The sequence below is a fragment of the Chiloscyllium punctatum genome, chromosome 5 (assembly GCF_047496795.1).
Source record: "Chiloscyllium punctatum isolate Juve2018m chromosome 5, sChiPun1.3, whole genome shotgun sequence".
NCBI lineage: Eukaryota > Metazoa > Chordata > Chondrichthyes > Orectolobiformes > Hemiscylliidae > Chiloscyllium > Chiloscyllium punctatum.
Window position 1 is genome coordinate 66,022,463 of NC_092743.1, and position 14,188 is coordinate 66,036,650.

General features: G+C 40.7%; 1 protein-coding gene across 4 annotated transcripts in view; it reads right to left on the bottom strand.

The window, feature by feature from the left end:
* The window catches only part of prkdc (protein kinase, DNA-activated, catalytic subunit), a 255,219-nt gene that overhangs the window by 86,339 nt on the left and 154,692 nt on the right, over window positions 1-14,188 (bottom strand). For all 4 annotated transcript variants that reach the window (XM_072570496.1, XM_072570494.1, XM_072570493.1 and 1 more), the window contains exons 52-55: window positions 10,938-11,043; window positions 6,749-6,873; window positions 4,961-5,110; window positions 3,163-3,336 (exon numbers count right to left, since the gene is read on the bottom strand). In XM_072570496.1, coding sequence (XP_072426597.1) covers window positions 3,163-3,336; window positions 4,961-5,110; window positions 6,749-6,873; window positions 10,938-11,043 — 555 coding nt within the window. The remainder of the gene's footprint in view (window positions 1-3,162; window positions 3,337-4,960; window positions 5,111-6,748; window positions 6,874-10,937; window positions 11,044-14,188) is intronic.

The window sequence follows — 14,188 nt, forward strand, 5'->3', positions numbered from 1 at the left end:
GGTAATATATTTCAATAGGAAGAACATGAAAGATAATATAAAAGAGAGGGTACAACTCAAAAGTGTGTACAGGAACAGAAGGACATGACTGTGTTTATGCATAAGGTACGAATGATGACTGGACAGGTTGACAGAGCAGTTAATATTTGAATTTAATTTAATTTATTGTCATGTGTACCAAGGCACAGTGAAAACCTTTGTCTTGCAAGCAATTCAGACAGATCACATAGTTAATAGCATAGATAAGCAAACAATAGGTAAACAGCAGCAAAACAAAAACACATTTACAGGCGAATGTTCAGAGTTTGAGTGTCCATTCAGTCTTCTAACAACAGTAAGGTAGAAACTGTTTCGAAACTGGCTGGTGTATGTGTTCAGGCTTCTGTACCTTCTCCCCGATGGTGGAGGTTGTAGAAAAGCATTGCCAGGGTGGGATGGATCTTTGAGAATGCTTGCAGCCTTTCCTTGACAGTGGGCCTAGTAGATGGATTCTAAAGATGGGAGGTTGGCCTTTGTGATTGTCTGGGCCAAGTTCACCACTCTCTGTAACCGGCTCCGATCTTGAATGGTACAGTTGCCATACCAGGTAGTGACACATCCAGACAGAATGCTCTCGTTGGCACACCTATAAAAGTTGGCAAGGATATTTGCCGTCATGCCAAATTTCCTCAACTGCCTGAGGAAGAAGAGACGTTTTTCAGGCATTTGTAACCAATGCGTCCACAAGAAGAATCTGAGGAAGCTTGTTGTTGATGACCACTCCCAGGAGCTTAACACTCTCCACTCATTCCACCTCTGTGTTGTGTAGGGGGGCATGAGTAACATCTCGCCAAAGGTCAATAATGAGTTCCTTGGTTTTGCCGGCATTGAGAGTTAGGTTGTTCTCTGTGCACCATTTTTCCAGGCCTTCCACCTCCCGTCTGTAGTCTGTTTTGTTGCCACCTGAGATTTGACTAACTATGGTGGTGTTATCAGCGAACTTGTACATGGCATTAGTGTGTTATTCGGCGATGCAGTCATGGGTACACAGTTCAGTACAGTAGGGGGCTGAGTACGCACCCATGGGGGGGCTCCAGTGTTGACTGTTAGTGAGAATGAAATATTGTCCCCAATCTTCACTGATTGTGGCGTGTGGGACAGGAAACTGAGGATCCAGTTGCAGAGAGTGGGACTTAGTCAGAGATCACTAAGTTTAGTAATCAGTCTCGAGGAGATAACAGTGTTGAAGGCTGAACTGTAGTCAATGAGTAGAATTCTTACGTAGCTGTTCTTGGTGTCAAGATGTTGTAGGGAGGAGTGAAGGACAAGTGATATGGCATCGAACGTGAATCTATTAGTCCAATAGGCAAACTGGAGTTGGTCAAGAGTAGTGAGGAGACTAGAGTTGATTAATGCCATGACTGGCCTTTCAAAGCATTTCATGATCACCAACATTAGTGGGCGGCAGTCATTGAGACATGTTGCATGAGCCTTCTTAGGCACATGGATGATGTTGGCCCTCTTGAAACAGGCAGGGACAGTGGCCGGCTGCAGGGAGAGGATGAAGATGCCCAAGAAAACCTCTGCCAGTTGATCTGCGCACACTCTGTGCCCAGCCTGGTACTCCGTCTGGTCCCATAGCTTTCCTTGGATTCATACGAAGGAAAACTGATCTGACCTCTGATGCAGTGACTGTTGGGATAGGTTAGTCAGGACTTGTCGGAATAGGTGTTACCTCTCCACCGAAACCTGCTCAAAGTGAGCATAGAAGGCGTTGAGACGATGTGTTATCGTCTGCTATCATGCACTCCCTCTTTTTACAGCCTGTGATGTCATTCATACCTTGCCATAATCACCATAATAAAGTGAATGATATCTTAAGTTTTATTAATAGAGGCACAGATTAGAGAAACAAGGAGATTATGATGAATTTACGTAAGACATTAGTTCGCCCTCAGCTAGAGTATCACATCCACTTGAAGGCAATGTACTTTAAGAAGGATGTAAAAGCACTGGAAAATGGAGAGGAAGTTTAATGAGGAATTTGAATTCTGAAGACCAACTGGAAAAACTAGAACTGCTCTAGATAACAAGACAAAATCTAACTCATGATTTCCCGGAATGTCACATCTCTTGTTTGGGTGAACATTTCAGCCAAGCCAAAACAAAGAAATAGCAGCCAAGATGTCTACCTCATTCAGTTCTTAACAAAGAAAACCAGTGAAGCAGCTTCTGCTTGGCTTAGTGTTAATAAATCCACAGTTATCTGCCACAAAACTCTGAACAAGTACATCAAAACCCCACCTCATTAGCTGAGTGACTACGCTGAAAACTTTCAAATTCCAATCTTTGATCTTTTTTCTAAGCCTTATGTTTAAAAACTCTTTACACATTTTCTTGTTTAGATGTTTTAGTGTGTACAGAACATTGCATAAAAAGAGGATGTGTTGAAACTCTCATGTATTTCACACACTTTGTCATCAGACCAAATTAAGGATATTTCTTTTAAATCAGCAAGTGTTGCAAAACATAAATCATGCTATTGTTAATTATCGGCGATTGATAGGAGTGGAAGAGTGCAAGAAGACATACAACAGTTTGTCGCTTCCCCTCTCATACATACAAACAAGTAGCAAAAGTTTGCAATAATATACATAATTTGTAAACAGAAGATGAAATTACAAATATGAAAAGTGCAGATATTTCCAACCCCAACATTGATGTAAGACTCAACAGTGTGTCCAGAGAGGGGTGTAAAGGTCATTTAGGGAACATCTTGCAGGCTTTTCCAATGATAACTGACCAATCATATGGGCATGGTCAGTGAGTTTAATGACTTTGGTGTCTAAATATTTACTCTTGCTGAGTATACTGACCAGAATGTGAAATAATGCAAAATAGATATAAACTGGAAGAATGGTATTACATTGACAAATACAGACATCTAACTTAAGTGTAATCTGTTAATCAGCAAATTACATCATTATAAAAACAAATGTGCAAAAAAATAAAATATAAAAAAATTATTGAAATACAACAAATCTCAGTATATTCAACTGAATGCTTCCTACAGTCAAGTTAGTTTACCAAGGGACTGAATTAACCTCCATAAAGATTAACAATTCCTCCTAAACGGTCTACATTTTTACAATCATGAAATCATTTTTGTTATTAATTCCATACCTGTAATTGTCATATATCCACATCAGAATATCATACATTCTCTCTCGGCAAATGGGAGATGGATGAGAAATGAAAGCCACCACCGAGCGTAGCAGCTCTTTCAGTTCTGCTGACTTCAACTTGGCTTTAATCCTATATATAATGTCCAAACAAACCCTCTGTCGGTCTTCATCCCTTATAAAGAGAGACAGATTAACATGCTGTAACATTTTTATTGAAATCACTATGCAAAATCTTTGAACTCAGGCAGACCGTTCAGTAACTGAGGGACACCATGACCAAACACAATATGTAGTCACCAGCTGTTTGCACACACTGAAGGCGCAATTTGGGTCTGAAAACCCAGCAAATTTTCTAATTCTCCTCTAAGGATGCAGTGCTTCTCAGGATCAGCAAACTCAACATGGACTGGAGATCCATTCAGTTCTGAAACATGGTCATATTTGACTTGAAATATTTGCAACTTGAAATTCTGTTTCACTCTCCACAGATACTGTGGGACATGCTGAATTTCTTGTTTGTATTACCAAGAGATCCATCCATCTGGCTTGGATCAGTTTCCCTCTGGGTGACACATACACCACAAAGGTACCAGGATTCATTTCCATTATATTTAAACAATTATATTTACCCTTCATGAATCATAACAGAAGTCTCAATGCCCCACAATGATACTGAAGTACTTCCAGGTCTTCCTTTTCAGTTGCATAACATTTTATAAAAACAAAAGTTCACTGCAACAATGCTCCTCAAGACAAAAATAGAGGTGGGTACAATTACAACATTTAAAAGACATTTGGATGGTACATGAATACGAAAGTTTTGGAGTGATATGGACCAAAAGCAGGCAAATGGGACTCGCTAAGTTTCGGATAACTTGTTGGCTTGGACGTGTTGGACTAAAGGGTATACTTCAGTGCTGTATAACGCTTATGAAAAATAAAACTTTTTGAACTTTGAAATTAAGATTTACATATAGAAAACACGATGCCATTTCTACTCAGTAAGTAAGTGGGAATCTATTTCAAATGGTCAATGATATCAAAAGTAAGCATGTACACACAGCATATTTGTAAAACATCTGAAAAATGTTGGCATCTGAGTTGCCAAAGTTCAATGAGGATTAACTCCACAACAGAGTGCCTGCAAGATAAAACATTGGCAATACCTATGTGGCATGCATTGATAGACACATGAACAAGCTTGAACCATTTCCACCATGCAATAACATCTAAAGAAACTTGGAAATAAACAGGCTTGCATTTATTTAGAGCATTTCACAGTCATCAGCTGTCTCAAAATACTTTACAGTCAGTCAAGTACTTTTGTAGTGCAGTCATTATTACAACATGGAAACATACTGTCTGGGGAAACAATATGTAATGCAGACTATGTGGCAATGCAGAGAATGTGTTAATGCAGGACAACATGCTACGTAAGTATAACTTGGGTTAAGATTAAGAACTACCCCCCACTGGCAGTCTGCAACCATAATAAAACGTTGAGAAGACGTCTATAGTACTGCGCACTTTGGTCCTAACAGAGAGGGATGAACCAAAGTTATTCTGAGCCATTCTTATGTAATTCCTTGCATGGTTTAAAAGTTACACTAACGGAGGCAGGGGACACATTAACCAGCTGGGGAAGACCAGCACAAATTTAGTGAACTGGAAAATAGTGAAAATGCATTTGCGCTAGAATATTAGAAAAAAGAGAATATAACTTAAATTTAATTAATACTGTAAGAAACAGAAAATAGATTTTCATATCACCTAACCAAGATAGTTCACCTACTCACCTATGACTCATGATCTGAGTAAAATCCTTGCTCTTCAGTTGAATATGGATGTCAGGGATTTCCTCTGCCCTATACATCACTACCTCAAGGCAGTGCGTTTTTAGAATGCCATATAGCTTTGGCATTAGGAAAAATACTGCATTCATAAACCTTGAAAACAAATAATCACAAAGCACTTTAGAGCTTTAATTGTTAGTACAAAATTCAATGTCCATTTAAAATTGCCATTACACTGATTGACAAAACAAAATTAGTGTTTCACCATGTTGTAATCAGACAGACATGATTAGTAACAGATTAATTCAGATTTCCAGATGACTGCCACAAGGTTGCATAATCCCCTTTTAACTGAATGATCAGTAATCAGACAAATATCAGAAACAAGACCTTACAACTCTTTCTCCATTTAAAATTTTGAAATCTATCAGTAGTATTGACTTTTAGCACTGCTTAGCGGGAGTCCTCTACTATTTCGGAAATAACTCAGAATAACTAAATTACGACCAATATTACAGGAAGGAAAAGCATTCCATCTATTTATTCACTGAACATAAGAGCATGGAGTAACATGCCTCAGGTGGCAGTAAATCGGAAAGATTGATCAAGGGTCTTCCAACCCAGAAATTATTTCCTGCAGAGATGGGATGGTAGCAGGGTTCTGTTACACCAACACCCTGACTAACTGTTACCTTCTCATCTCCAAGTCCACCATCTCCACATATAGAAAATTCCATCCGTCCGCTGCAAATGCATAGAAACCTGTGAAATTATGCTGTTCTTGCTAAGAAAATAAAATTAAGGTGACACTTTTTATCCCATTCAACTGACTTTCATCCAAATCTCGACAGAGACCTGAGTATTTTCCTGCTCAATCTTTCTAATTCTGATAGATAAAGCAACTAACTGAGTCTTGCATAAAATCGGTGCTGACCAAATTTAATCCTCACGAAGTCAGCACTAAATTTACAGCAATTAAAACCACAGTGGGATTTGATTTTATTGTAAGCGTTGCTAACGGTCTAATGATTTAGTAAGGCATTACATTTCTCAGGGCCTTTCAATTATTAGTTTATTGAAACATTGCTGGATTACAATCCATAACTCTTTGGAAGTCCATAGACAATGTAATGTTCAGCTGTGGTATTGCCTCCAAGTCAGAAGGTTGTGGGTTTATGTCTCACTGTAGAGGATGAAGCCTAACAGGTCTAAGACTCCTACTTGAATAGAATTTTAGAGGACTCCACAACTTTCAAACAATTTGACAAATGGCAATCTCACTCAAAATATGCTGGCATAGTTAAGGATGCTATTCAGGAGCTATGATTGAGGAATACTGTGGTGAAGATACAGCAATGTAAAGGGAACCTTACTCTGCATTCTTTTGCGCCTTTTATCTGGAAATGCTATATACTGTCAATGGAATTCAGAAGCAGAAACATTCTGACACACTTTGCAGTTTAATGGACGCAAAATGAGTCTAAAACTTGAAATGGCAATAGAAACAAGTTTTCCACTTGCTTCTAGCAGTAACTTATTCACCCCCATAATATCAGAAATAAATCCAAATCTTCAAAACAAAAGAAAGATCGAATGAAACCAAAGTATTTCAAGTGGACTACCTAGTTCAGTTCAGAGCCTAGTTCAGCATTCATGCCTATGAAGTCAATTGAACATTCAATTTAAAATAACTGGAACAACGGAGTTGCTACACTTGTTTCTCTGAATCCAGAAAGTAGGGTCCATGTTGCGAGGTTGTGAAGAGATGCATTACAAATTTTTAACCATTACCTGTCAGCAAAAGGTGGAAAATGCTTCACAATCTTGCTCAAACACACAATAAACTTGTCCTCCTTTGTGTTCTGAAGTTGTTGTAATTCCTTGACAACCAAATCATGAACTGCACAATCCATTGGCTGCAAGATAAAAATACAATCAAAACATTAAACTCTACAGAATTGTAAATCAAAAGCTGTTCAAAGAAAATTACAATAACTACACTGCTTCTCTAGAAAAAAAAAGTAGAAAATTACAGAAAAGGAACAACTTCAAAACTGTAATAATTGGGCAAAATGCTGTGAATACTGAAAATGCTGGAAATAGTCAGCAGGTCTGGCAGCAATATGAAGATAGAAAAACAAAGACTGATAACTTTTCACCTGAACTATACCTGACTTAACGACATGCTCAGTAAGGAATTCAGGAATCTTTGCTTTGAACTTCTTGTCGAGTTATTTACTGTGTTTGGGTGGCTACTGTTCCTTTAACTTCTTTTGAAAAGCAAGCATTTCTGGATTATTAAGAGCTGATGAGCAATGGGAATAGTATTCAAACTCCTGACAGGCTACTACTTTCAGGGCATTTTACTTAAATTTTTAGATTAGCCTCGACAATAACACCTTGATACATAGGAGAGAATGGATTCAAAAGGAGAAAGATGTCTACACTTTAATGGTGACAAATTAAAAGATGTGCAACTCCCATGGTGGACATGCAAGATATCTGGTTTCCAGCATCTGCAGTCATTGTTTTTACCACGTTCTTGGACACTAGTCAATGAAGGTAAGCATGCAGGTACAGCAGGTAGTGAAGAAGGCTAATAGCATGCTGGCCTTCATAACAAGAGGGATTGAGTATAGAAGCAAAGAGGTTCTTCTTCAGCTGTACAGGGCCCTGGTGAGACCACACCTGGAATATTGTGTGCAGTTCTGGTCTCCAAATTTGAGGAAAGACATTCTGGCTATTGAGGGAGTGCAGCGTAGGTTCACGAGGTCAATTCCTGGAATGGCGGGACTACCTTACGCTGAAAGACTGAAGCGACTGGGCTTGTATACCCTTGAGTTTGGAAGGCTGAGAGGGGATCTGATTGAGACATATAAGATTATTAAAGGATTGGACACTCTGGAGGCAGGAAACATGTTTCCACTGACGGGTGAGTGCCGAACCAGAGGACACAGCTTAAAAATACGGGGTAGACCATTTAGGACAGAGATGAGGAGAAACTTCTTCACCGAGAGAGTGGTGGCTGTGTGGAATGCTCTTCCCCAGAGGGCAGTGGAGGCCCAGTCTCTGGATTCATTTAAGAAAGAGTTGGATAGAGCTCTCAAGGATAGTGGAATCAAGGGTAATGGAGATAAGGCAGGAACAGGACACTGATTAAGGATGATCATCCATGATCGTACTGAACGGTGGTGCAGGCTCAAAGGGCAGAATGGACTACTCCTGCACCTATTGTCTATTGTCTTTTCCCCCCCATATGTTGCAACCCCCCTCTCCCCCAATACTCAGATCTCTCACTATCTTCCTTTCATAATGGGCTCCTTCCCCAACATCTAGATCCAAAACCTCACTGCTCATTCATCTCATGCTTCACACAGATGCGACCATTCCTGCCCATCAGCTAGTCAGCCTGTCAACATTGCCAATACTCGGCCAGAATTTGGAAAGCAAATGTTACAACAAGGTCCTGTGTCAAAAACAACAAGAATTCTAAATTCTCTGCTATGTAAGGTGTTCTTCCAAACCCTCATTCGGGAATCAACCCAATTTTCACCATACACTGTCCTCATCAATATTAGGGCTATTGTGTTGTAAGGAAAAGAGAGAGAGAGAGAGAGAGAGAGAGAGAGAGAGAGATCAAGCCTTCCAATTTTGAGTTTAAGGAACACATTTAAATTTTGTCTTTCCAGAACTAAAGGATCAGCTGAAGCTGGTCACAAAAATGCAACATAAAATTCCTGATAAAATTAAAAAAATAAAATCCCATTTTGTTGACACTGTTACAATTGTCAACGGTAGAAAAGACTCCCAACTCAAAGCACATGCAATTTGACTGTTCTTCTTAGGTAGTATCTTGTGGTTGAGGACGACTTACTTGCAAACAAAAAATGAATTTTAAGGTGACTGAAGAGTCCAGTGCACAGTCTGTCAGTCATCGATGTGGCAGACACCACCCCGATGGTGAACTTTGAGAGGGTATGAGTAGTCTATGGAGGGGGGAGAGAGGGTATGAGTGAGTCTGTGAAGGAGGGACTGAGTCGATGAGTGAGGTTTGAGTGAGTTTCTGAGAGATTGAGCTTGTGAGGGAGGGAGGGAGGCAGTAAGTCTGCAAAGGAGTGAGTAACTCTGAGGAGTTGTGTGGATGATTCTGGGAGGGAGGTAAATTAGTCTGTGAGGAAGGAGTGAGTGAATGTGAGGAAGGGAGGGAGTAGGTAAGGGACAGAATGAGTGATAGGGTCTATGACGGAGGAAATTAATCTGAGGGAGGGATAAGTGAGTCAGGGAGAAATGAGTGATAGAATCTGTGCAGGAGAATGTGCAAGAATTTGTGCAGATGGAAGTAGTAAAGAAAAAGTCTATGAGGGAGGGAGGCAAGGACTGACAGAGTCTGAGGGGGAAGGAGTGAGAGATTTTGAAGAAGTGAATCTGTGAAGGTGAGAGTCGATGAAAGAGAGATTTTGCAACTGTGAGACTGACAGACAGCCAGACACACACAAACCCTCGCTATCTCTTCCTGTTCTTTCCACAAAATACAATCCACAAAGCAGTCTGGGAGTGAAAGAAAACTCAGGCTGGAAGGCAGTCCTCTTGCAAAGCCCACTTTTGAACTAATTCTGCCAAGGTCAGCTCACAGTATGTGTCATGAGAAGCAAAAGCAAGGTCAACGTTCATTAAACTTAAATCTTTAGTGCTTCCTTGATCCACACATCTTGTTATTGGCAAACAAGACTTGGGACCTAGTCAGTCTCTCTTTAGCTCTGCTTCCGAAGTGAAAAGGCAGTTAAAGTTTTATGATAAAATATGTTGTGGAGAGGTCAGTGTTGTACTGGGGTAGACAAAGTTAAAAACCAAACAACACTAACCTGGTGTTGTATGATTTTTAACTTTGACAAAGTATCTTGCAGAGCTCTCTTAACGATCTTTTTTATCACTCACCTTCTTGAAATCCATATATAAAACTTGCTCATGAGCGCGTTGGGGAAAGACAAAAATTGAAATTTGGCCCATCCCACGTGAAGGTGGGAGTAGGCTGAGGAATGGAGGTTGGCAGTGAAATCCCCTCAGAGGCTGCAAGACACTAGGTAACTGCCCTGAAGCAACTCCAATGTATAATTCTAGACTTTATCAATACAAGATACAAAAAATGTCGCAAATAGAAAAGTGTCATAAATCTCTCCCTTCTCCATATTTACTGAGAAAATAACTATCAATCCATGAATACCTAGTTTTATATGAAAATATTTTATATTCTTAGTAACAGTTGAATAGGTGAGCCATCAGGGCATCATATTCTAGTTACTGGCTGATCCCAATAGTTCCTCAAACAGTGACTTTACAATTTACCTCCCACCTGCAGGACAAGAGACCTGATTAAAACATTCAGAGAAAAGTTATAGTGCTCTAATCTGTAACACAATTGTCAATGTAAACAATACTGGCCCCCCTACTATGGTATGACATTTGATATAGGATAATAAAAAGGAAAGGTCATGAATTTCTTCAATGAGAAAGAGAAAAGTGCATGCTCGATAATAACTGTATCCACATTTACTCATCTCTGCTCTAAGACACAAAGACACTGATGTGAGACTGAAAATGTGTTGCTGGAAATGTGTTGCAGCAGGTCAGGCAGCATCGAAGGAGCAGGAGAATCGACGTTTCGGGCAGGAGCCCTTCTTCAGGAATGAGGAGAGTGTGCCAAGCAGGCTAAGATAAAAGGTAGGGAGGAGGGACTTGGGGGAGGGGTGTTGGAAATGCAATAGCTGGAAGGAAGTTAAGGTGAGGGTGATAAGCCAGAGTGGGGGTGGGGGCGGAGAGGTCAGGAAGAAGATTGCAGGTTAGGAAGGTGGTGCTGAGTTCAAGGGTTGGGACTGATGTGAGACATAAAGACATTGCAAACTCAGATACAAAACCAATAAGCACATCTCCAAAAGCACAAAGAAGTTGTATGAATTAATTACTTAAATGTAATGGTACTCACTTTTCCTGCTAAGTATTGTAGGACAAGCCCAAGGACCTCTGCAGCTGCTGCATAGACCTCTTTATAACGTGTTAAGGAAATGTTATGCACCAGTCTCTGAAAGAACCTGACAGAAGTAAAATAGAAATGAAAACAATCTAATGTAATTTTGATTGATTAAATGCAGTTTTCTGAGAGTATTTAGCATAAGGCATCACTATACACTATTATTGCTGTACACCAGCAAATCTTTTTCCCCATTTGCCAAACACATTAATCTTCACTTTTTGAGACAAACCTGAAGTGTCTTAATTGAGTCCTTTACACCAAGTGCAATTATCTGAGCAGTGAAATTATGTGTATCATTCAAGCCAAACTAATTAAAACAAAGTTTATTTTCCAGTCTGCTTGGACTAACTAAAGAGCATTAGGCATTATAGTAATCTAGCTCAATGGGAGGGATACGTTCTTTATTGGAGACTAAAATTGTGTAGGATATAATACAGTCAGGTGACCTGAACCTGCCTATTTTCCACCAAGCAGCTTATGTATCACTATCCTTCATGGTTCGGAGATGCCGGTGTTGGACTGGGTTGTACAAAGTTAAAAATCACACAACACCAGGTTATAGTCCAACAGGTTTAATTGGAAGCACACTAGCTTTCGGAGCGACGCTCCTTCATCAGGTGATTGTGGAGGGCTCGAGCACACCTGATGAAGGAGCGTCGCTCCGAAAGCTAGTGTGCTTCCAATTAAACCTATTGGACTATAACCTGGTGTTGTGTGATTTTTAACTTTATCCTTGATGGTTTTGGGACGCTCTTTGAGGAACAGCACAGACAGGCTGCAGTATGTCAGGAAGTCGGAAGCAAAGACTGAGATACAAATGCTGACTGAATCCTGAAGGACATACCTGCCAAAGTACACTTGTGGCAGATGGTGAGACAACCAATAGGAAAAAAAAACTTGTTGACTTTATCCTCACCAATCTGGCTGACTCCAATATATCGATCATTGCACTACCACCATGCTAAACTGTATAGATTTAAAACAGAGCTGTCACTTCAAAACTGAAGATCCATGAGGTGTTGTGGACTATCAGCAGCAGCAGGACTGTATTCAACTAACTTATATCCCAACAGTCCAGTATTTCAATCATTACTCTCACTATCCATGGCAGGCACTGCTGTTCAGAAGGGTAAAAAAGACTTGTAGGGCCATAGTCATAGAGGATTCTATTGTGAGGGGAGTAGATATGTGGCTCTGTGGCCGAAAACGGGACTCCCAGATAGTATGTTGCCTCCCAGGTGCTCGGGTCAGGGATGTCACCGATCGGCTGCAGAGCATTCTAAAAGGGGACGGTGAACAGCCAGTTGTCTTGGTGCATATAGGCACCAACGATATAAGGAGGAAACGAGATGAGGTCCTGAAAGAAGAATTCAGGGAGCTAGTAGAGAAGTTCAACAGAAGGACCTCAAAAGGTAGTGATCTCGGGATTACTACCAGTGCCACGTGCTAGCCAGTGTAGAAATGAAAAAATAGACAGGATGAACATGTGGCTTGAGAGATGGTGTAGGAGAGAGGGGTTCAGATTTGTTGGACATCGGGACCAGTTCTGGGAAAGGTGGGACTATTCCAAAATGGACGGTCTACATCTGAACCAGATCGAAACCAATGTCCTTGGGGGAGTTTTTGTTACACTATTGGGGATTTTTTAAACTAATGTGGCAGTGGGCTGGAAACCAGAACAGAAAACAAGTAAGCAGTGAGGTGGAGACTGGAGACTGGAGACTGTAAGAATTATAAATAAAGCATTAATAAAGGGAAGAGTAGGCAGAGAGCAGATGAGCGCAAAAAAAAACTGGTGGCATGAAATGCATCTACTTTAATGCAAGGAGTATAGTGTATAAGGCAGATGAATTTAGGGCTTGGATTGGTGCCTGGGAGTATGATGTTATTGCAATTACAGAGACTTGGTTGAAGGAAGGGCATGATGATTGGCAATTAAATGTTCCAGAATATAGGCGCTTCAGACAGGACAGAGAGGGAAGAAAAAGGGGGAGTAGAGTTGCATTGCTGGTCAAGGACTATATCACGGCTGTGCTAAACGAGCACACTATGGAGGCCTTGGATAGTGAGGCATTATGGGTGGAGCTGAGAAATAAGAAGGGTGCAGTCACACTGTTGAGGCTGTATTACAGGCCTCCCAACAGTAAGCGTGAGGTAGCAGAACAAATCGATAAACAGATTATGGAAAGATGTAGAGGCAATAAGGTAGTGGTGATGGGAGATTTTAATTTTCCCAACATTGACTGGGATACACTTAACGTCAGAGGTCGGGATGGGGTAGAATTTCTAAGAAGCGTCCAGGAGAGTTTTCTAGAGCAGTTTGTCAATCGTCTGACGAGGGAAGGGGCCATATTGGACCTGGTACTGGGGAACGAGCCAGGAGAGGTGGTAGAAGTTGCGGTGGGGATTTGTTTGGGAACAGTGACCACAATTCTGTAAGTTTTAGAATACTCGTAGATAAAGAACAGAGTGGTCCTAAGGGAAGAGTACTAAACTGGACCAAGGCCAATTATATCAAAATTAGGCATGAGCTTGGAAATGTGGTTTGGACACAGCTATTTGAAGGGAAGTCCACATTTGAGATGTGGGAGTTTCAAAAATAGGTTAAAGGTAATCTAGGATTGGCATTTCCTGTTGAAGGCAAAGGATAGGAAGGGCAAGATTCGTGAACCATGGATGACAGGAAAAATTGTACGACTAGCCAAGAGAAAAAGGGAAGCATACATAAGGTCTAGGCAGCTAAGAACAGAACGGGCCCTGGAGGAATATCGGAAGAGTAGGACAAGTCTTAAACGTGGAATCAAGCTGGTTAAAAAGGGTCATGAAATAGCTTTACCGAGCAGAATTAAGTAGAATCCCAAAGCATTTTATTCTTATATAAGAAGCAAGCGGGTAACTAGAGAAAGGATTGGTCCACTAAAAGATAACGAAGGAAGGTTGTGTGTCGAACCTGAGAGAATGGGTGAGATTCTGAATGATTACTTTGTATCAGTGTTCACTGAGGAGAGGAACATGATGAATGTTGAGATTAGAAATAGAAGTTTGATTAGTCTGGATCAGGTTGACATAAGTAGAGAAGATGTGTTGGGTAGGCTAGAGATTATTAAGGTGGACAAATCCCCAGGACCCAGACGGGATCTATCCCAGGTTGCTGAGGGAGGCGAGAGAGGAAATAGCTGGGGCCCTGACAGATATCTTTGTGG